The sequence below is a fragment of the Nycticebus coucang genome, chromosome 6 (genome assembly GCF_027406575.1).
Source record: "Nycticebus coucang isolate mNycCou1 chromosome 6, mNycCou1.pri, whole genome shotgun sequence".
In the NCBI taxonomy this organism is placed as follows: Eukaryota; Metazoa; Chordata; class Mammalia; order Primates; family Lorisidae; genus Nycticebus; species Nycticebus coucang.
In genome coordinates, this window is record NC_069785.1 from 111829967 (window position 1) to 111853312 (window position 23346).

Consider the following 23346-nt stretch of genomic DNA (forward strand, 5'->3'; position numbering starts at 1 on the left):
TCCCTGAAACTTTAATATATTACCTACAAAGGTCCTCATTAACAGTTAGCCTTGAAAATGGGAGTACAAAAACTCTTTGAAGAAAAAAAAAAAAAATAACTAGTTGTGATGTAGATAAAGGACCTCTAAAATCCAACAGGGAGTCGGATGGTCAAGGCTATAAAATCTTACTTATGGTGTGACTGAGTCAAGGAGTCACTTCTCACCCTCCGGGGCAGAGTGATGTCTCTGATAAAAAGGTCATTAAAAGCAGAATCAACATCATGTGTCAAGAAAAATCACTCAATTACCTTTTCCTTGTGTTTATTTGTTTGGACATGATTTATGTAACTGGATTCAGAATAAAGTGTTTTTAAGGCATCGAGGACAGTTACCAGGTCAACTATATTTGTTCATCTCGTTAAATTAAATGCTCCAAAACAGCACAGTATAACTAACTATCCTCTCTAGGACGGGGTCCGTCATGGGAATGCCCACCACATTAGCAACATCTGTACTTCACAACCACTTCTTTAATCTCACCCCATTTCCAACACTGTGTGTGCATGTGTTGTTTTTTTTTTTTCTCTCCCTCTAGTTGGCAATCTAAGTAATTTAATTGAATTAAATTGTTCAAGTATGGGCTACAATCTTCGATGACATTTATGTACATTTAACTTCTTTCCACCTATCATCAAAGTTCAAATCCTTCCTGTCCCATCACTATCTCCTTCTGCTTTATTTATTTATTTATTTATTTTTCTTTTTGTAGAGACAGAGTTTCACTTTATTGCCCTCGGTAGAGTGCCATGGCGTCACACAGCTCACAGCAACCTCCAACTCCTGGGCTTAGGCGATTCTCCTGCCTCAGCCTCCCAAGTAGCTGGGACTACAGGCGCCCGCCACAATGCCCGGCTATTTTTTTGTTGCAGTTTGGCCGGGGCTGGGTTTGAACCCGCCACCCTCGGTATATGGGGCTGGCGCCCTGCTCACTGAGCCAAGGCGCCACCCTTATTTATTAATTTTTATTGTTAAATCATAGCTGTGTACATTAGTGCAATCAAGGGGTACAATGTGCAGGCTTCATATACAATCTGAAATATTCTCATCAAACTGTTCAACGTAGCCTTCGTGGCATTTTCTTAGTTACCGTATGTAGGCATTTGTATTCTGCATTTAGTAAGTTTCGCCTGTACCCATTCTAAGATGCACTGCAGATGTGGCCCCACTCCATAACCCTGCCTCCACCAAACCTCCCCCTTCCCTTCCCCTTCCTTGGCCCTTTCCCCATAGTCTTGTGCTATAGTTGGGTTACAGCCTTCATGTGAAAGCTATAATTTAGCTTCATAGTAGAGCTGAGTACATTGAATACTTTTTCTTCCATTCCTGAGATACTTTGCTAAGAAGACTATGTTCCAGCTCCATCCATGTAAACATGAAAGAGGTAAAGTCTCCATCTTTCTTTAAGGCTGCATAATATTCCATGGTATACATGTACCACAATTTGCTACTCCATTCGTGGGTCGATGGACACTTGGGCTTCTTCCATGACTTAGCAATTGTGAATTGGGCTGCAATAAACATTCTGGTACAGATGTCTTTGTTATATTGTGAATTTTGGACTTCTGGGTATAAACCAGGTAAAGGAATTACAGAATCGAATGGCAGGTCTATCTTTAGGTCTCTAAGTATTCTCCAAACATCCTTCCAGAAGGAACACATTAGTGTGCATTCCCACCAGCAGTGTAGAAGTGTGCCCTTTTCTCCACTTCCATGCCAACATCTCTGGTTTTGGGATTTTGTTATGTAGGCTACTCTTACTGGGGTTAGGTGGTATCTCAAAGTAGTTTTGATTTGCATTTCTCTAATGATTAAGGATGAAGAGCTTTTTTTCATGTGTTTGTAGATCGTGCGTCTGTCTTCTTTAGAGAAGTATCTCTTCAAATCCCTTGCCCACCCTGAGATGGGGTCACATGTTCTTTTCTTGCTAATACATTCGAGTTCTCTGTGGATTCTAGTTATTAGACCTTTATCGGAGGTATAACCTGCAAATATTTTCTCCCATTCTGAGGGCTGTCTGCTTGTTTTACTTACAATGTTCTTGGCTGTGCAGAAGCTTTTTAGTTTGATCAGGTCCCAGTAGTGTATTTTTGATACTGCATCAATTACCTGGGGAGTCCTCCTCACAAAATATTCACCCAGGCCGATTCCTTCAAGAGTTTTCCCTACACTATCTTCAAGTATTTTTATAGTTTCATGTCTTAAGTTTAAATCCTTTGTCCAGTGAGAGTCTATCTTAGTTAATGGTGAAAGGTGTGGGTCCAGTTTCAATCTTCTACAGGTTGCCAGCCAGTTTACCCAGCACCATTTGTTAAATAGGGAATCTCTTCCCCACTGGATGTTTTCAATTGGCTTGTCAAAGATCAAATAACGGTAAGTAGCTGGATCCATCTCTTGGTTCTCTATTCTGTTCCAGACATCTACTTCTCTGTTTTTGTGCCAGTACCATGCTGTTTTGATCACTATCGATTTATAGTACAGTCTCAGGTCTGGTAGCGTGATTCCTCCTGCTTTGTTTTTATTTCTGAGTAATGTTTTGGCTATTCGAAGCTTTTTCTGATTCCATATAAAATGAAGTATTATTTTTTCAAGATCTTTAAAATATGACAATGGAGCTTTAATAGGAATTTCATTAAAATTATATATTGCTTTGGGTAGTATGGACATTTTAACAATGTTGATTCTTCCCAGCCATGAGCATGATATGTTGTTCCATCTGTTAACACCTTCAGCTATTTCTTTTCTTAAAGTTTCATAGTTCTCTTTGTAGAGATCTTTCACATCCTTTGTTAGGTATACTCCCAAATAGTTCATTTTCTTTGGCACTACTGTGAAAGGAATAGAGTCCTTGACTGTTTTTTCTGCTTGGTTATTGTTGGTATATATAAAGGCTACAGATTTATGGGTGTTGATTTTGTAGCCTGAGACATTGCTGTATTCCTTGATCACTTCTAAAAGTTTTGTAGTAGAATCCCTAGTGTTTTCCAGATACATGATCATATCATCTGTGATGAGTGAGAGTTTGATCTCTTCTGACCCTATGTGGATACCCTTGATCACCTTTTCTTCCCTAATTGCAATGGCCAAAACTTCCATTACAATGTTAAAGAGCAATGGAGACAATGGGCAACCTCGCCTGGTTCCTGATCTAAGTGGAAATGATTTCAATTTAACTCCATTGAATACCATATTGGCTGTGGGTTTGCTGTAGATGGCCTCTATTAGTTTAAGAAATGTCCCTTTTATTCCAATTTTCTTAAGTGTTCTGATCATGAAAGAATGCTGGATATTATCAAAAGCTTTTTCTGTATCAATTGAAAGAATCATATGGTCCTTATTTTTTAGTTTGTTTATGTGTTGAATTACATTTATAGATTTACGTATATTGAACCAGCCTTGAGACCCTGGGATAAATCCCACTTGGTCATGGTGCATAATTTTTTTGATGTGTTGTTGGATTCTGTTTGTTAGGATCTTATTGAGTATTTTAGCATCAATATTCATTAGTGATATTGGTCTATAATTTTCTTTTCTTGCTGGGTCTTTCCCTGGTTTGGGGATTAAGGTGATGTTTGCTTCGTAGAATGTGTTGGGTAATTTTCCTTCTTTTTCTATATTTTGGAAGAGGTTTAGTAGTATAGGTACTAGTTCTTCTTTAAAGGTTTGGTAGAATTCTGACGTAAAGCCATCTGGTCCTGAGCTTGTCTTCTTAGGGAGATTTTGTATAGTTGATGCTATTTCAGAACTTGATATAGGCCTGTTCAACATTTCCACTTCGTTCTGGCTAAGTCTTGGTAGGTGGCGTACTTCCAGGTTTTGGTCAATTTCTTTCAGATGTTCTTATTTCTGAGAATAGAGTTTCTTGTAGTATTCGTTAAGGATTTTTTGAATTTCTGAGAGGTCTGTTGTTATTTCATCTTTACCATTTCTGATTGATGAAATTAGAGATTTTACTCTTTTTTTTCTTGGTTAGATTGGCCAAAGGTTTATCTATTTTATTGATCTTTTAAAAAAAAACAACTTTTGGATGTATTGATCCATTGTATAATTCTTTTGTTTTCAATTTCATTTAGTTCTGCTCTGATTTTGGTTATTTCTTTTCTTCTGCTGGGTTTGGGGTTGGAGTGTTCTTCCTTCTCCCGTTGCTTGAGATGTTCCAGTAAGTTATTAACTTCCTCTCTTTCCGTTTTCTTGAGGAAGGCTTGCAGTGCTATAAATTTCCCTCTTAGGATTGCCTTTGCAGTATCCCAGAGGTTCTGGTAATTCGTGTCTTGATTGTTGTTTTATTCCAAAAATTTGGTGATTTCCTTCTTAATCTCGTCTATAACCCATCTATCCTTCAGCATAAGGTTGTTTAGCTTCCATGTTTTTGTATGGGTATGCAGGTTCCTGTTGTTATTGAGTTCAACTTTTATTCCATGATGGTCTGAGAAGATGCAAGGAATAATTTCTATTTTTTTAAATTTGCTGAGGTTAGATTTGTGGCCTAGGATGTGGTCGATTTTGGAGTATGTTCCGTGGGCTGATGAGAAGAATGTGTATTCAGTTCTGTAGGGATGAAATGTTCTGTAGATGTCTGTTAAGTCCAGATGTTGAATGGTTGAGTTTAAATCAAAGATTTCTTTGGTTAGCCTCTTTTTGGAGGATCTATCCAGCACTGCTAAAGGAGTGTTAAAATCTCCAACTACTATGGAAGTGGAGGAAATCGAGTTGCTCATGCTGATTTATTGTGCCTAAGAATATCAAGTGACAGGAGCAAAGGGAGATGGGGATGATTCCACACCATCCGTGACTCAAGTTAATGCTTCACAAATCACATCAAGTGGACAAAAACTGTCTAATGAAAGCTGCTATGACCGAGGGTCAGTCTCCAGCGTTGTGCAGAATTCCTAGTAAATAAAGGCTATTTCTACAGGTAAAGAATAAGGATTAACTTTGATGGAGGTCCACCCACCAGTTCTCAGAGACAAGTCAATGTGAACGTCTACAGCTGGTGTGCATCGAATTACTCTGGGATTTTACAAAGATGCCTGAATATTATTAAAATAAGGCATTTATCTCTGGATGTTCATTTTCATTAAAAGAAAGAACTGACTATGTTACCCAGTTTGATGAAAACCAGCACATGTACCTCATGATTGCATTTATGTACACAGCTATGACTTAATAAAAAAAAAAAAAAAAAAGGGAATCAGTGTAACCTGGCTTATTGTACCCTCAATGAATCCCCAACAATAAAAAAAATAAAAATAAAAAAAAAAAAAATAATAAAAAAAAAAAAATAAAAAAAAATAAAAAAAAAAAAAAAAAGGGAAAGAACTGACTAACAAGTATTATTTACATTGGATTTTTTTTTTCCATTCCTGAGATACTTTACTAAGAATAATATTTTCCAGCTCCATCCATGTAAACATAAAGGAGGTAAATGGGCATAAATGTATTTATGATCTGTGTACAAAAGACTTAATAAAAAAAAAAAAGCATTATTTACATACCGATTTTCCAGTCCCAGTGAATGGCAGCAATATCCTTATACTCCACAATCAACCTAAGATTAAAATAAGAGGTCACAGAGAGATCCACACACTTATTTTCACTTTTATATGCATTTTAGTTGTTATTCTTCAGCAAAGGTGAAGGAATTATTATGACTTTTGAATTTTTCTTAGAAAATAAAAATAACACCTTTAATATAAATGACAAAGAATAAAACCAAATGAGTTTGTAAAAGTATTACAAGTGCCTTTACAAGTGCTCTCTAATATTTTCTAGAGATAAATGGGGGGGGGGAGAAATGCTTACTGGTCCTCATTAGTACAATAGTTAGTATAAAAAACAAACCCTTACTGTTAATGCTCGTACCACACTGTAATCAGGAATACTAAGCCTTATATATGTTTAATAAAATAAAGCATAATTCTTGACATTTTAACAATCCTCTGATAAGACACTTAGCAAGTTACTGACTTAAAATGTGAATCTGGGCCAAGTAAACAATGATATTAGTAGTTTAAAAGTCATCACCCATGATATATTTGCTTATTATGTTTTTAGAAAAAAATCTGAGAATCTTACAGCTGTATGCCACTGATAATTGTTCCAAATAGGCCCACCATTCCCAAAAACTCCTGTCTGCTCAGCTTCTTCACGATGTATTCTTCACAGACGTTAGAAATGCCATAGAGGGAAGCCCCAAGAAGAACCAAGATGTCACCGATCAGTACGTCACTCCCTGCAGGAAGACAAGCCACAAAAGGGTACAATAAGAACAGGTGAACCCCGAGCTTGCCCTGTGAGTTCATCTCACCTGTGTTCAGCCAAGTAAGACTTTACAAAGGGAGAAATCCTGGTTTCTACATATAAAGTCTCTTACTTTTCTAACTTTCTAGTATAATTCTGCTATGATTTTTTTCATAATTTGGAGGACTAACAGACTGGAAGATGGTGGTATATGCCATAAATTAAGCCCTCAGAAAATGATTCTATAACAATGACAAATTAATAGAGAGGAATAGGGAGGCGCCTGTGGCTCAAAAGAGTAGGGCGCTGGCCCCATATACTGGAGGTGGTGGGTTCAAACCCAACCCCCGCCAAAAAACTGCAAAAAAAAAGAAAGACAAATTAATGGAATTTATTAAAGGGTCACAGGCCAGGTGAGTTGGCTCACACCTGGAGTCTGAGCTTAGGAGTTGGAAACCAGCCTGAGCAAGAGTGAGACCCCGTCTCTATCAAAAACAGAAAAATTAGCCAGGCGTGGTGGTATATGCCTGTAGTCCCAGCCACTCCAAAAGCTGAGGCAATAAGATCACTTGAGATCCAGAGTTTGAGGTTGCTGTGAGCTATGATGCCATGGTACTCAACTCCAGGGAAACTCAGTGAGACTCTGTCTCAAAAAAAGGGTGACATCAGTTTGGTAACTTTCTCTCTTAATTCAAGGAGACATTGAAAGCATTTGCAGATTGGGGAAATTCATAGACTTTAATTAGATTTTATACTTATGCTATCAATTGTCTGAATTTGATGCAAAGTAGAGCAAAGTGTCTTTATTCACAGAGAGGCCTAAGAAAAGGTCATTCTATAAATACTAAGTCTCTTTTCAAAATAAAACAACAGGCTTGGTGCCTGTGGCTCAAGCGACACACACGTGGCACCAGCCACCTACACCTGAGCTGGCGGGTTCGAATCCAGCCCGGGCCCACCAAACAACAATGACGGCTGCAACCACAAAACAGCCGGGCATTGTGGCGGACGCCTGTAGTCCCAGCTACTTGGGAGGCGGAGACAGGAGACTCGCTTTGGGAGGCGGAGCCCAGGAGTTTGAGGTTGCTGTGAGCTATGATGCCACAGCACTCTACCCAGAGCAAAAGCTTGAGGCTCTGTCTCAAAAAAAAAAACAAAAAAAAACAACACAACAAAAAACCAAGAATCTACCGTAGATTTTCCAGTATCCAATCCAAATGTATGAGAAAAAAAAAAGATTATCACAAAGATTATTATTATTATTCCTTTGTGGGAGTGGTTACAAAATATCAAAAAGAGGTAAATCTGAAAATAAAATTTAAAAGGTAGCTAACCAGGACATGTTTTCTGCCTTTCACTATATTTTTGCAAAATAGAAGTGAAAACATAAGCAAAACTCTTCTGTGACTAAACCACAAATAAGTTATACCCTCTTACCTGAACTGTCTTGCCTCCCTGCTAATATGTCTGCACCAACCATGGTTCCTACACCCAGCAGACAGACAGACACAGCGATGAAGTGGATGACTCGGTATCTTGCATGAAGAATGAACCACGAGAGAGCCATCAACACAGGAATCCCGAAGCAATCCAAAAGCTGCGTGAGAAGAGAAATGAACAGCTGAAAACATCGCTTATTAGCTAAACGACAGGCAAATAAGTAAGAATAGGAGTCAGCATTTGTTCAGCATTTATCACTGCCAGGCCTGGACTAAGCGCTACATCTGAATTACTTTAATCCTCACAACAGCTCTATGAGACTGATGTTACAATCTCATTTTATAGATGAGAAAATGAAGCTATAAAAGGAGAAATGGGTCGCCACCATTAAAAATGGGAAAGCCAGGTGCTGAATCGAAGAATTCAGCCCATAGACCCGTGATTTCCCTCTCCAGTCCCACTAGTGTTTATCCGTCAGCCCAGGAGGCAAACCGTCCTTCCTGCATGCATCCATTCACTCAGGGAGAAAATATTTATTAAATATTTCAAATGTGCAACGCACTGTGAGAGGAGCTGGAAACAGACCTCACTTGAGCAGGATAGATATGAACTAGAAAAGACACAGAATAAATAATTTTATCAGCAGATTGTTTAACTGCAGTTGGGCTGAGGGCTACTGAGCAGTACGGGTTACTGTGAGAGGCCACACACACGCCTCCTGTGCAGCTGTGCCCCGGGAGACAGGCACCTGTTCAGAGCAAATGCTCTTTTATCAGCAGATTGTTTAACTGCAGTTGGGCTGAGGGCTACTGAGCAGTACGGGTTACTGTGAGAGGCCACACACACGCCTCCTGTGCAGCTGTGCCCCGGGAGACAGGCACCTGTTCAGAGCAAATGCTCTTTTCACCTCTATCTCATGCTCCTCCAGCACCTATGATCTTGGTCCAGGAAACACCTGCTATACTCCTAATACTGCCCATCTGAAAGGCATACCAAAATTACAATAGATCTGAAATCATTTACAAGATAAAAGAAAAACAGAGATGGCACTCACTCAAGTTTTTTGGGATTTTTTGTTGTTTGTGTTGAGAGAGGGTCTCACTATATTGCCCTGCGTAGAGTGTCATAGCTCACAGCAACCCCAAACCCTTGGGTTTAAGTAATCCTGTTGCCACCCGAGTAGCTAGGACTACAGGCGCCTGCCCCAAGGCCTGGCTAATTTTTGTATTATGGTGTCTCACACTTGCTTAGGCTAGTCTCCAACTCCTGAGTTCAAACAATCCACCTACCTCAGCCTCCCACAGTGCTAGGATTACAGATATAAGCCACCATGCCCGGCCACTCAAGTGTTGAATTCACAAATTTTATGTGAATAAGGACAATTCTTAATGCATTCAAGTGTATCAGATGGAAAAATGTATTCCTGATACTACTACTACTAATACTCCTGGAACTGTTTTATTTTCACCCTGTTGTCTATTTTTTAGACCTTGTCACTGATTCTCTCTTTATCTGTTCAGTCTTAGACAAGTCAGGCCCCTACATCTCCAGCAGTCCATTCAATCCTGTCCAGAGTTGTTTACTCGCTGCCTTTCACTTCGGTATCATTGCTGGAGTCCAACACACCATGAGTAGGAATAGGCATCTTGCCTTGTTTCTTATTCCGACTGCAGAACTCTAATCTCCTAAGTGCTTTATTGAGCCTGCCTGAATAACAAACCATTAAATGATGGGAAGGATAATAGCTTGTCCCGGAAGACACCAGCAGAATACAGCCATGATGGCTTAACAAAGTCTGAACTACATTTCTTAAACAAAAAAAGGAGAAAAATACACTCTAAAAATGATAAAGGGTCTCCCTATCCTTGTGTCCTAAAATCAAGGTTAAATTTCCTCTATCTTTAACAATTTTTGGTGGGCAATGAGTGGCCTATACTAAGGGAACTGCCTATGTCATGCTTAGAGCTCCAGAGGGCTCAGGCCCAAGCCCTGCCACTAACCAGCTCTAGCTCATCACTCTTGGAGTGAAATATGAAATAAAGAGATCACAGCACATGACCGCACAGGTTCCCTCCCAGTCTAACAGTCCAAGACTGCTCATCTGATGCCATCACTGTCGGTCCTTCATCCGCATGAACCTCTTTTTCAGAAGGCATTCCTGGTGATGGATATCTTTGCTTTGATGTTTTCAGTTCCAAGGGTTTCATTTAATTTAATACTTTTTTTTTTTTTAAGACAGAGCCTCAAGCTGTCGCCCTGGGTAGAGTACTATGCCATCACAGCTTACAGCAACCTCCAACTCCTGGGCTCAAGCAATTCTCCTGCCTCTGCCTCCCCAGTAGCTACGACTATAGACACCTGCCACAACACTCGGCCATTTTTTTGTTGTAGCTGTCATTGTTGTTTGGCGGGCCCAGGCTGGATTCGAACCCACCAGCTCAGGTGTATGTGAATGGCACCTTAGCCACTTGAGCCACAGGCGCCAAGCCTTAATTTAATATTTTAAAATAATCATATAGTCACAGTAAGATCCTGGGTACATGAGTACAAAAATGAGTTGGACCAGCAGCGCCTGTGGCTCAGTGAGTAGGGTGCCGGTCCCATATACCGAGGGTGGCAGGTTTGAACCCGGGCCCAGCCAAACTGCAACAAAAAATAGCCAGGCATTGTGGCAGGTGCCTGTAGTCCAAGCTGCTTGGGAGGTGAGGCAAGAGAATCACCTAAGCCCAAGAGCTGGAGGTTGCTGTGAGCTGTGATGCAACGGCACTCTACCGAGGGTGATAAAGTGAGACTCTCTCTGCAAAAAAAATAGAGTTGGACCTTATTAGAGTTACAAATAGAGGAAAGAAAAGAAAGTGAAATTGAATTAGGTCTTAGAGCAGGCATCCTCAGACTTTTTAAACAGGGGGCCAATTCACTGTCCCTCAGACGGTTGGAGGGCTGGACTACAGTTTAAAAAAAACTATGAACAAATTCCTATGTACACTGCACATATCTTATTTTGAAGTAAAAAAACAAAACAGGAACAAATACAATCACACCGCCTCATGTGGCCCGCGGGCCACAGTTTGAAGGACCCCTGCCTTAGATAATGGGAGGAGGTGTTCAAAAAGGTTTGCATTCTAGAAAGAACAGAGCAGCAGAGACAAAGCAGTCTGTGGGTGGGAAACCGGCTGGTGTGGTTGTACAGCGAGACTCAAGCAGAAATCTACCAGCCACACACATCATGAACTTCACAGGAACTACCTCACCACTATTTGTAATTACAGAATCTTCGAAGAAATCCTTAAGAAGGAGGTTCAAAGACCACCACATTCAAATGTCCACCCTCTCAGATTACCTAGACCAGAGATTTACTCAAGTAGAGAACCAGTTTGAATTATTCCAGGGCCAGGAACCTCTGCTGCTATCAGGAGCTTTAGTTTAGACCCTTTTTATAATATGTTCCTTGCTAAGACAATATAAGTACATGACTTTTGACAACCAAATGCTTAAGTTTCTCTAAGAGACTAGGATGAAAGCAACCGTTGATGGTATAAGGCGTGAGCTATAGTACTAAAAATCCACAACTGTAAGTGTTTTGGTTATCTGTGTTTAGATCTCACACCAATCCAAAACATTTTTTCATTATGAGAGAGCAGAGTTTCTGGAAATTGTAATTAACTAAAATGCGTGTGAGATTGTGAGAGTAGATGTGACTAGAAAAACCGTTCTCTACCTGCTGATGTGCGTACACAGTGCTAACTGTGCGTAACCTGGCCCCATTTGTGGTCAACTTCACCCTAGGGGAACTCATGGTTCTGGGTTCTTTATGTGCCTCCTATGATTTCTATCATAACAAATTATTTCCTGATTTCTGACTTTTCTTTTCTTTTTTTTTTTTTTTTTTTGAGACAGAGCCTCAAGCTGTCACCCTGAGTAGAGTACCGTGACACCACAGCTCACAGCAACCTCCAACTCCTGGGCTTAAGCCAGTCTCTTGCCTCAGCCTCCCAAGTAGCTGGGACTACAGGCGCCTGCCACAGCACCCAGCTATTTTTTGGTTACAGCCTTCATTGTTGGTTGGTGGCCCCGGGCTGGATTTGAACCTGCCAGCTCAGGTGTATGGGGCTGGCGCCTTAGCCACTTGAGCCACAGGTGCCGAGCCATTTCTGGCTTTTCTAATGACAAAGTGAGCACAATGCTACAGAAAATACTTTATAAAATGCACTCTATTGGTAACTCTGGAAAAATACTAAGTGTTCATCAATCTATATCTTTTCCAAGTAAAATAAGTCTAATTTCATTCTAATTTTTCTGATCTCTAAAATTTGGAGTGCAAATAAGAACATGTCTGTGGCACAGGCGTTATGACTCATGCCCATAACTTAAGTACTCTGGGAGGCTTAGGCAGGAGAATCCCTTGAATTCACAACTTGGAGACCAGCCTGAGCAAGAGCAGGACTCTACCAAAATGTAGAAAAATTAGCCAGGCATTGCAGCAGACATCTCTAGTACCAGTTACCTGGGAGGCTGAGGCATCAGCCTGGCTTACAGCAACCCAGATCACATAAACCCAGGAGTTGAAGGTTGCTGTGAGCTAGGCTAATGCCAGGGAACTCTAGCCTAGGCAACAGAGTGAGACTTCGCCTCAAATTAAAAAAAAGAAAAGAAAACAAACATGTTTGTGTTTTGCATAGTAAGAAAAGTGATGCATCAAAATGTTATAAATTCATTAAACTGTGACAACTAAACTTGGCATTGGAGTCTACCTCACTTTCACTTCCCTTTATAAAACGTTTTGTTGTTAATAACAGTAAGTCAGTGTTAGGACACATCCCATGCTTTGCTAACATTAAGACAACTGAAATCAGTCTTCCTCAGCTTCATGAAGTTGAAAAGCACAGCAATGTAGGGACATTTTTCTTTCTTTCAACCCAGCAAGAATAAACCTAACAGCGAAATAGGGATGGGAGGTTTGCCTTTGGCTACCACCTCTCCCCAAAATTCCTTCCAATGGTTCCTTTGTCATGAATATCCTTTGTATAGGGTTATACAAAGGTATATTTACTTACTTTCTTTTGAGACAGAGTCTCACTCAAGTTGCCCTGGGTGGAGTGCCGTAGCATCACAGCTGGCAGCAACCTCAAACTCCTGACTCAAGTGATCATCTTTCCCCAGATTCCGAAGTAGCCAGAACTATAGGCCTGCACCACCAAACACAGCTAGAGCACGGGGTCTCTCTCATGCACAGGCTGGTCTCCAACTCATGAACCCACGTAATCCATCTGCCTCAGCCTCCCAGAGGGCTAGGATTATAGGCATGAGCCACTACGCCTGGCCAGGTATATTTACTTTCATATGCCATGTTTGAGCAGCACACAAGCCAGAACTCTTGTCAACATCACAGCATCAACTGCCAACTAAATATTTATGCTTACTTAGGTAGGAACTGTTCTAATCTGCAATAGCATTAGCAGTTTGAGAAATGATTAACTTACTTGTATTTTTACTAATTCCAGAAAACACTACTCATTAGAGCAGATGCTCCACAGGGAGGCATATACCATCCACCTGTGCTTGGGTTCTCTCCAAGTGAACAGGTTTTCAATAAAATTAGGTTAACAAGCATATGAGTTCTTCTCTTGAAGGTATAAAATCCAAAGAAGTCAGAAGGCGCCCCTCTTACCTGCAAACTGGATAAAGCTGTGTACTGATAGGCTCCCACCAGAGAGCCCCCCCTCTTACCTGCACACTGGTTAAAGCCATATACTGGTAGGCTCTGAACATCAGAGGGCGCCCCTCTTACCTGCACACTGGTTAATGCTGTGTACTGGTAGGTTCTGACCATCAGAGGGCGCCCCCCCCATACCTGCACACTGGTATATGTTGTGTACTGGTAGGCTCTAACCATCAGAGGGCACCCCTCTTACCTGCACACTGGTTAACGTTGTATATTGGTAGGCTCTGACCATCAGGTAATTAGCTTCCACATCTGCCAATGCCAGCAGAATGTACTTCCACCACTTTCTTTTCAAGATTATTAAAAGGTTATCACTGCCTGGTTGAAAGAAATCTCAGTTAGTACATGTCACTTGAAAATGATATCACGTTTGTTAATTTTGAGATTAAAGAGCCAAAGCCAGTGTATACTGTGCATATCAAATGGGTCCCCTCGTAATTTCCATTGCTCATAACGCAAACTCCTGTAACAGCTCAAAGTTTTTAGAGTCAAAGTTTTTCTGCATGAAACCCAAGTTAAGCTATCATCATAGACTAAGTGTTCGATGAAACCACCAGGAAGAAAGTAGGAGGAAAGTGGTTAGATTCCCTTTCCTAGCCAAGTGCAACAGTATGCCCCTGCAACCCCAGGTACTGGAGAGGCAGGAGGATCACTGCAGCCTAAGAGTTTGACACCAGCCTGGGCACATAGGGAGACCCCACTCCAAAAAAAGGAAAAAGTCCCTTTCCTATTGCAACAGAAATATAACATCCAGGTACAATCTTGGATGTCATCCTATTTCTGAACAAGCCACAGACTAGCCTAGGAAATAAAATGTTTTCTATAAATTAATTGGTAATTTAACTTCCATTCATGGGCTTCTTCAAACAAAATTCTTCATGAAACCTGAGTCAGTGATAAGTTTAGGAAAAGGCTTAGTGGCACCATTCAAGAAACATCTTTTATTCTGCCCGCCAAACTCTATATATACAAATTAGTAGGCCAGGCCTATAACCCCAGCACATTGGAAGACCAAGGCCTCCAGAGGACTGCTTGAGGCCAGGAGTTGAGATCTTTGAACAGTCTTAGGGGGACTGTACTGACTTATTTATGAATTTCACTGACTTCCTAACAGCCCACGCTTCCAGAGAAGAGCAAAATCAGGGCTGTTAACCACATACCAGTTCTACTTCCACCTCCTTAAGCTCTTACCAAATTTGGTGCTTTTGCCTTAAGATTTTTTTCCCTGTCCCATAATAGGTTTCTATTTTCTTTAAAACAGACACATACTAATAAAATTCACATGCACTGAGGTTCATTTTAAGAGAGGATTAACAAGCCTGGCTCAGTGGCTCACACCTGTAACCCTAGTTCTCTGGGAGGCTGAGGCAGGTAGATTGCTTGAGCTCAGGAGTTTGAGACTAGCTTTGAGCAAGAGGGAGACCCCATCTCTTCTAAAAATAGAAAAATTAGCCGGGTGTTGTGGCGGATGCCTGTATGTCCAGCTACTCGGGAGGCTGAGGCAAGAGGATCACTTGAGCCCAAGAGTTTGAGGTTGCTGTAAGCTGTGACGCCACAGCACTGTACCCAAACCGACAGAGTGAGACTGACTCTGGATCAAAAAGAAAGAAAAGGTAATTCCCACCTTTGACGTACCTGGTTGAAATGCCAGCATCACTGTATAAACTAGGCATAGTAAGCAATAGTTGATGAAGCTCTGAAGCATGGGAGTGTTTACTTTGTATCTTTCTGCCAAATACTGGCTGGTGATGGCCGTTCCACATATACACAAGGATAACATCTGACCCAGAGCAATTGTTTTCAAAATGTTCCTAGAAAATAAAGGAGGAATTCAGAATAACTTGCAAGCAATTTATACCTTTAACACATACACTTCAGTGTTAAACACAAAGCAAAATGCTAATTATTCCAGGCAGTTCTTTATTTTTTCACGTGCAGAAGAACTGAATTGCTGGATTTTGAGAGACTATATATTTTTTTTTCAGAGACAGAGTCTCACTTTGTTGCCCTCAGTGGAGTGCTGTGGTGTCACAGCTCATAACCTCCAGGTCTTGGGCTTAGGCGATTCTCTTGCCTCAGCCTCCTGAGTAGCTGGGACTACAGGTGCCCACCACAACACCCAACTGTTTTTTTGTTGCAGTTTGGCCGGGGCCAGTTTCGAACCCTCCACCCTCAGTATATGGGGCCAGCACCCTACTAACTGAGCCACAGGTGCCGCCCTAGAGACGAAATTTTTATTCTCTTTTACAATTATGATCCCCTCCCTTTTCACAAAGACACATTCTCTATCTCATTGACTATGACAGATGATTACATAACTATGTCACACACTATTTGAAATGTGCACATATCTGTGTGTCTGTATTTATGACTTTTTTAAAAAAAAACTCACCAGGCCAGGTACAGTGGCTCATTCCTGTAATTCTAACACTACCCCCGGGAGGCCAAGGCAGGTGGAATGCCTGAGCTCAGGAGTTCGAGACTAACCTGACTAAGAGTGAGACTCCATCTCTAAAAATAGACAGGCATTGTGGTGGGCACCTGTAGTCGCAGCTATTCAGGAGACTGAGGCAAGAGGACCACTTGAACCTTTAAGGTTGTTGTGAGCTATGACGCCACGGACTCTACCCAGGGTGAAAGAGTGAGACTCTGTCTTAAAAATAAATAAATAAATAAAAATTCACCATTAACTCTAGGTTTAGATTCTCCCTATTCAGTAGATGCGTAACATTTTCTCCTCCTCTCTTTCTCTGAGATACCTGATTTATTCCACTGCCTTTCTAGAAGCAATGATTTTCAATGTTGCCTGTACTTCAGAATCACAGATCTAGGAAATGGGTGCTATCTCAGCTGAGTCTTCAGGTGAGACTGCCACCTGTTGAGGTAAGCTGTACTCAGATTGCTGATAAAACTGGAAGATAATAAATGCACGTGTTTTAAGCCACTAACCTGGTGGTAATTTGTTACACAGCAATAGATAATAGGCACGTTGTTGTCACTCAATAAGTTTACTGAACAAATGAATGCAAACGGATGAAGAAATTCTGTACTTTCTCAATAAGGTAGACTCTAGTCAAAGTTAAGAATTACGGCAGTACCAAGACACAGAGCTAAGAGTCGAAAAACATTTCAAGAAAGAAGAGATCAAAAATACTGCAGAGTCAGAAACTGCAGAGAGAAGAGGCACTGTGACCAAGGAGACACCCTGTGACTGGCAAGCTGGAAGCTGCTAAATCTTTAAAGGAAAACTTGTCAGTGGCAATGTCCAAGGTCAGAATTCAGTGGGCTAAGTTAAGTGGAAGATGAGCACCCAACACAAAGATGAAAGGGAGGTGAATAGGCATGTGCAGGACAGGGCTTTACTGCTTTGTTAAAAGGATCAAAAAATTTGGGCGGCACCTATGGCTCAGTGAGTAAGGCGCTGGCCCCATATACCAAGGGTGGAGGGTTCAAATCTGGCCCCGGCCAAACTGCAATAAAAAATAGCCAGGCAGGTAGGCAGCACCTGTGGCTCAGTGGGTAGGGTACCAGCCCCATATACCATGGATGGCAGGTTTACACCCAGCCCCAGCCAAACTGCACCCAAAAAATAGCCGGGCATTGTGGCGGGCACCTGTGGTCCCAGCTACTTGGGAAGCTGAGGCAAGAGAATCACCTAAGCCCAGGAGTTGGAGGTTGCTATGAGCTATGACACCACAGCATTCTACCAAGGGCAACAAACTGAGACTCTGTCTCTTTAAAAAAAAAAAAAAAAAGGGGTGGCGCCTGTGGCTCAGTGAGGAGGGCGCCAGCTCCATATACCGAGGGTGGCGGGTTCAAACCCAGCCCCAGCCGAACTGCAACAAAAAAATAGCCGGGCGTTGTGGCGGGCGCCTGTAATCCCAGCTGCTCGGGAGGCTGAGGCAGGAGAATCGCAGAAGCCCAAGAGCTGGAGGTTGTTGTGAGTCCTGTGACGTCATGGCACTCTACCGAGTGCGGTAAAGTGAGACTCTGTCTCTACAAAAAAAAAAAAAAAGGATCAAAAAAATTAAATGTGTTTGGAAGATAAGCAACAGACAACAAGTGAAAAAGCTTGAAGATCCATAAGGAAGAAATTTTAAAAAGGAAATGAAGACAGGTCCTGGAAGGATCAAGGACCAGAACTGAGAACAGGTCAGAATTTAAAGAAAATGTTCTCTATACAAATACTTCCATGAACTTAAAAAAACAAAAAATTAAGCCAGGCATGGTGGCTCATGCCTGTAATCTTACCACTCTGGGAGGCCGAGGCAGGTGGACTGCCTGAGCTCACAGGTTTGAGACCAGCCTAAGCCAGAGCAAGACCCCCGTCTCTAAAAAATAGCCCGGTGTGTGGCAGGCGCCTGTAGTCTCAGCTACTTGGGAAGCTGAGACAAGAGAATCCATTGAGCCCAAGAGTTTGAGGTTGCTGCGAGCTATGTCGTACTCTACAGAGGGTAACAAAGTTAAGACTGTCTCAAAAAAAATAAATAAATAAAATAAAATAAAAAACAAAACTAGAGAAGCATCAAATGTGAGTTCATTATCAGATAAAGCTCAGAGTTCATCTAACTCACTGGTTCTCCAGTGCTAGCTGCACACTAGAATCAACAAGACAATCATTAAAAAAAATAATCTTAGGCCCGAACCCAGACCGTTTACCAGAGGGCTCTAGAGTGAGGCCTCAAGACAGGTACTCTTTTAGCTCCCCTTAGGATTCTCCGAGAAAGACAGGGGGAGACTCCTCATGCAGTCCAACCTTCCTGTGTTGTAGGTGTCAAAGGTAAGTGGAAAGAAGAGATGAGGACGAGGCAGGTGGCTCATAACTAATTCTAGCACTCTGGGAGGCTGAGGCGGGCATTTTGCCTGAGCTCACAGGTTCGAGACCAGCCTGAGCCAGAGTGAGACCTTGTCTCTAAAAATAGCTGGGTGTTGTGGCAGGCGCCTATTGTCCCAGCTACTTGGGAGACTGAGGTAAGAGAATCGCCTAAGCCCAAGAGATGGAGGTTGCTGTGAATTGTGACACAAGGACACTACCAAGAGCCACAGAATGAGACTCTATCTCAAAAAAAAAAGAAAGAATTGCATCAGCACCCTCCCAGAGCTCCAGAAGAGCTGCGCCTTGACTGTGATGGGCACCCTCCCACCTCCGGAAGAGATGCGGGGGGACCCGTGATAGACACCCTCCCGGACCTCCAGAAGAGCTGCCCCGGGACCCGCGATCAGCACCCTCCCAGACCGGGGTAAAAGCTGCGCAGGAACCCGCTACCCCGCCTGCTGGGCCTCCCCACACCCTGACCAGGAACTCTGGGAGCCGTGCAAACCTGCGTCCTCCCTCCTGTACCCTCCCTGCCTTCACACCTCCAGCTCCTCTGGCCAGGGACTCTAGTAGCCGCATCCCCTCCAGAGCCATCCCTGCCTCTGCACGGAGCCCTTCTCCTGGCCAAAGACTGCAGGGTCCTTGGGCCCTCTGTGCCAAAGTCACTGGGCACCAGGAACTCCCAGAACTGTGTGCACCACCCCACACCCTGTTGCTGGATCTGGCGGTGTCACACTCTGGAGCTGCTCCCACAACCAGAACTCCTTGGCTGGGGCAGCCCCAGAGGAGCTACACATGGTCACTCCCTACAAAGATCCAGCAACAATAGAGTGATTCCCCCCGGGTCTAATCTCGGAGACACACCACCCCAACTCTGAGGATGGCCAGAGGCAATGGTGAAAAACAATCATGAGACGAAATCTAAGGAAATACTCTGGCAATAGGAATAATCAGAGTAGATCAACTCCCCCAAGGATCAATGGGGCAGACACAGCACAAGATGCCATGCACAAACAAATAGCTGAGATGTCAGAACTTGAATTCAGAATCTGGATAGCAAATAAGATCAAATTAGAATTCCAAGCAGTAACCCAAAAGATGTCTCAAGAATTCAAAGAATTCAGGGCGGCGCCTGTGGCTCAAGGAGTAGGGCGCCGGTCCCATATGCTGGAGGTGGTGGGTTCAAACCCAGCCCTGGCCAAAAACCACAAAAAAAAAAAAAAAAGAATTCAAAGACCAAATGTCCAAAGATATTGACACATTGAGACAAGAAGTTGCAGCCCTCAAAGATCTGAGAAACACAGTAGAATCTCTCAGTAACTACCCTCAATGAATCCCCAACAATAAAAAAAAAAAAAAAGAATCTCTCAGTAACAGAATGGAGCAAGCAGAAGAAAGGATTTCTGACATTGAAGACAAAGCTTTAGAACGCTCCCAAACTCTCAAAGAACAGAAATGGAGGGCAAAAACAGATCACTCTCTCAGAGAGCTCTGGGATAATTCAAAGAAAACCAATATTCATCTTATAGGGATCCCCGAAAGTGATGAAGTGGCTTCACAAGGCACAGAGTCTCGTCTCCATGAGATTGTGAAGGAGAACTTTCCAGACATGCCAAGAGATTCTGAAATTCAGATAGCAGACAGTTTCAGAACTCCAGCACGACCCAACGCAAATAAGACATCTCCCAGACACATCATAATCAATTTCACTAAAGATAATATGAAGGATCGCTTCTTGGCCTTTTGGCTAAGATCAAGTGTAAAGATAATATGAAGGAGAAAATTCTGAAAGCAGCCAGACGAAAGAAAACCATCACCTACAAGGCAATGAATACTAGAATAACTGCAGATCTTTCTCCTGAAACCATTTTTTTTTTTTTTTTTTTTTTGTGGTTTTTGGCCGGGGCTGGGTTTGAACCTGCCACCTCTGGCATATGGGACCAGCGCCCTACTCACTGAGCCACAGGCGCCGCCCTCCTGAAACCTTTCAAGCTAGAAGAGGATGGTCATCGACTTTTAATCTCCTAAAACAAAATAACTTTCAACCCCGGATCCTGTACCCAGCTAAACTGAGTTTCATTTATGACAGAGAAATTAAATACTTTAACGACATTCACATGTTGAAGATATTTGCCACAACTAAACCAGCTCTCCAGGATATTCTCAGACCTATCTTCCATAAAGACCAGTGTAATCCTACACCACAAAAGAAAACCCACCGAGAAAATTTTGATCAAATTCCAACTTCCACACGCAAAAGGATTAAAAATGTCCACCGGACTCTCGAAAGGCTTATCAATATTCTCAATTAATGGGAATGGTTTAAATTGTCCTCTAAAGAGGCACAGGTTGGCTGACTGGATACAAAAACTCAAGACAGATGTCTGCTGCATACAAGAATCTCATCTTACGTTAAAAGACAAATACAGATTCAAGGTGAAGGGATGGTCATCTATACTCCAGGCAAATGGAAAGCAGAAAAAAGCAGGTGTTGCGATCCTATTCACAGATGCAATAGGCTTTAAACCAACCAAAATAAGGAAGGATAAGGATGGACACTTCATATTTGTTAAAGGTAATACTCAATATAATGAGATTTCAATTATTAATATTTATGCACCCAACCAGAACACACCTCAATTTATAAGAGAAACTCTAACAGACATGAGCAACTTAATTTCCTCCAGGTCCATAGTAGTTGGAGATTTTAACACCCCTTTAGCAGTGCTGGATAGATCCTCCAAAAAGAAGCTAAGCAAAGAAATTTTAGATTTAAACTTAACCATTCAACATCAGGACTTAACAGACATCTACAGAACATTTTATCCCAACAAAACTGAATACACATTCTTCTCATCAGCCCACGGAACATACTCCAGAATCAACCACATCCTGGGACACAAATCTAACCTCAGCAAATTTTAAAAAATAGAAATTATCCCTTGCATCTTCTCAGACCATCATGGAATAAAGGTTGAACTCAATAACAACAGGAATCTGCATACCCATACAAGAACATGGAAGCTAAATAACATTATGCTGAAGGATAGATGGGTTATAGACGAGATTAAGAAGGAAATCACCAAATTTTTGGAACAACAATCAAGACATGGATTATCAGAACCTCTGGGATACTGCAAAGGCAGTCCTAAGAGGGAAATTTATAGCACTGCAAGCTTTCCTCAAGAAAACGGAAAGAAAGTAAGTTAATAACTTAATGGGACATCTCAAGCAACTGGAGAAGGAAAAACATTCCAACCACAAACACAGCAGAAGAAAAGAAATAACCAAAATCAGAGCAGAATTAAATGACATTGAAAACAAAAGAATCATAAAACAGATCAATAAATCCAAAAGTTGGTTTTTGGAAAAGGTCAATAAAATAGATAAACCTTTGGCCAACCTAACCAGGAAAAAAAGAGTAAAATCTCTCATTTCATCAATCAGAAATGGTAAAGATGAAATAACAATAGCCCCCTCAGAAACTCAAAAAATCCTTAACGAATATTAAAAGAAACTGTACTCTCAGAAATATGAAAATCTGAAAGAAATCAACCAATACCTGGAAGTACGCCACCTACCAAGACTTAGCCAGAACGAAGTGGAAATGTTGAACAGGCCTATATCAAGTTCCTAAATAACATCAACTATACAAAATCTCCCTAAAAAGAAAAGCCCAGGACCAGATGGCTTTACATCAGAATTCTACCAAACCTTCAAAGAAGAACTAGTACCTATATTACTAAACATCTTCCAAAATATAGAAAAACAAGGAATACTACCCAAGACATTCTATGAAGCAAACATCACCTTGATCCCCAAACCAGGGAAAGACCCAAAAAGAAAAGAAACTTATAGACCAATATCACTAATGAATATTGATGCTAAAATACTCAATAAGATCCTAACAATCAGAATCCAACAACACATCAAAAAAATTATACACCATGACCAAGTGGGATTTATCCCAGGGTCTCAAGGCTGGTTCAATATACGTAAATCTATAAATATAACTCAGCACATAAACAAACTAAAAAATAAAGACCATAGGATTCTCTCAATTGATGCAGAAAAAGCTTTTGATAATATCTAGCATGTCTTCATGATCAGAACACTTAAGAAAATTGGTATAGAAGGGACATTTCTTAAAAGGCCATCTACAGCAAACCCACAGCCAATATCATATTGAATGGAGTTAAATTGAAATCATTTCCACTTAGTCAGGAACCAGGCAAGGTTGCCCATTGTCTCCATTGCTCTTTAACATTGTAATGGAGGGCGGCGCCTGTGGCTCAGTGAGCAGGGCACCGGCCCCATATACCGAGGGTGGCGGGTTCGAACCCAGCCCCGGCCAAACTGCAACAAAAAAATAGCTGGGCGTTGTGGCGGGCACCTGTAGTCCCAGCTACTAGGGAGGCCGAGGCAGGAGAATCGCCTAAGCCCAGGAGTTGGAGGTTTCTGTGAGCTGTGTGACGCCACGGCACTCTACTGAGGGCAATAAAGTAAAACTCTGTCTCTACAAAAAAAAAAAAAAAAGACTCTAAAAAAAAAAAAAACAAAACATTGTAATGGAAGTTTTAGTCATTGCAATCAGGGAAGAAAAGGCGATCAAGGGTATCCATATAGGGTCAGAAGAGATCAAACTTTCACTCTTTGCAGATGACATGATCGTATATCTGGAAAACACTAGGGATTCTACTACAAAACTTTTAGAAGTGATCAAGGAATACAGCAATGTCTCAGGCTACAAAATCAACACCCATAAATCTGTAGCCTTTATATATACCAACAATAGCCAAACCGAAAAAACAGCCAAGGATTCTATTCCTTTCACAGCAGTGCCAAAGAAAATGAAATATTTGGGAGTTTATCTAACAAAGGACGTGAAAGATCTCTATAAAGATAACTATGAAACTTCAAGAAAAGAAATACCTGAAGATGTTAACAAATGGAAAAATATACCATGCTCACGGCTGGGAAGAATCAACATCGTTAAAATGTCTATACTACCCAAAGCAATATATAATTTTAATGAAATTCCTATCAAAGCTCCATTGTCATGGGGCAGCTCCTGTGGCTCAAGGAGTAG

The 23346-nt window shown here is 41.6% G+C and overlaps 1 protein-coding gene across 4 annotated transcripts in view; it reads right to left on the bottom strand.

The window, feature by feature from the left end:
- SLC35F2 (solute carrier family 35 member F2) overlaps nucleotides 1-23346 on the bottom strand; it is an 82636-nt gene that overhangs the window by 13214 nt on the left and 46076 nt on the right. For 3 of the 4 annotated variants that reach the window (XM_053593827.1, XM_053593825.1, XM_053593824.1), the window contains exons 2-6: nucleotides 15077-15252; nucleotides 13632-13759; nucleotides 7717-7876; nucleotides 6115-6271; nucleotides 5535-5587 (exon numbers count right to left, since the gene is read on the bottom strand). In XM_053593827.1, coding sequence (XP_053449802.1) covers nucleotides 5535-5587; nucleotides 6115-6271; nucleotides 7717-7876; nucleotides 13632-13759; nucleotides 15077-15252 — 674 coding nt within the window. Of the gene's footprint in view, nucleotides 1-5534; nucleotides 5588-6114; nucleotides 6272-7716; nucleotides 7877-13631; nucleotides 13760-15076; nucleotides 15253-15928; nucleotides 16041-23346 lie in introns of those variants that run through there. The other variant, XM_053593826.1, reaches the window with a different exon arrangement.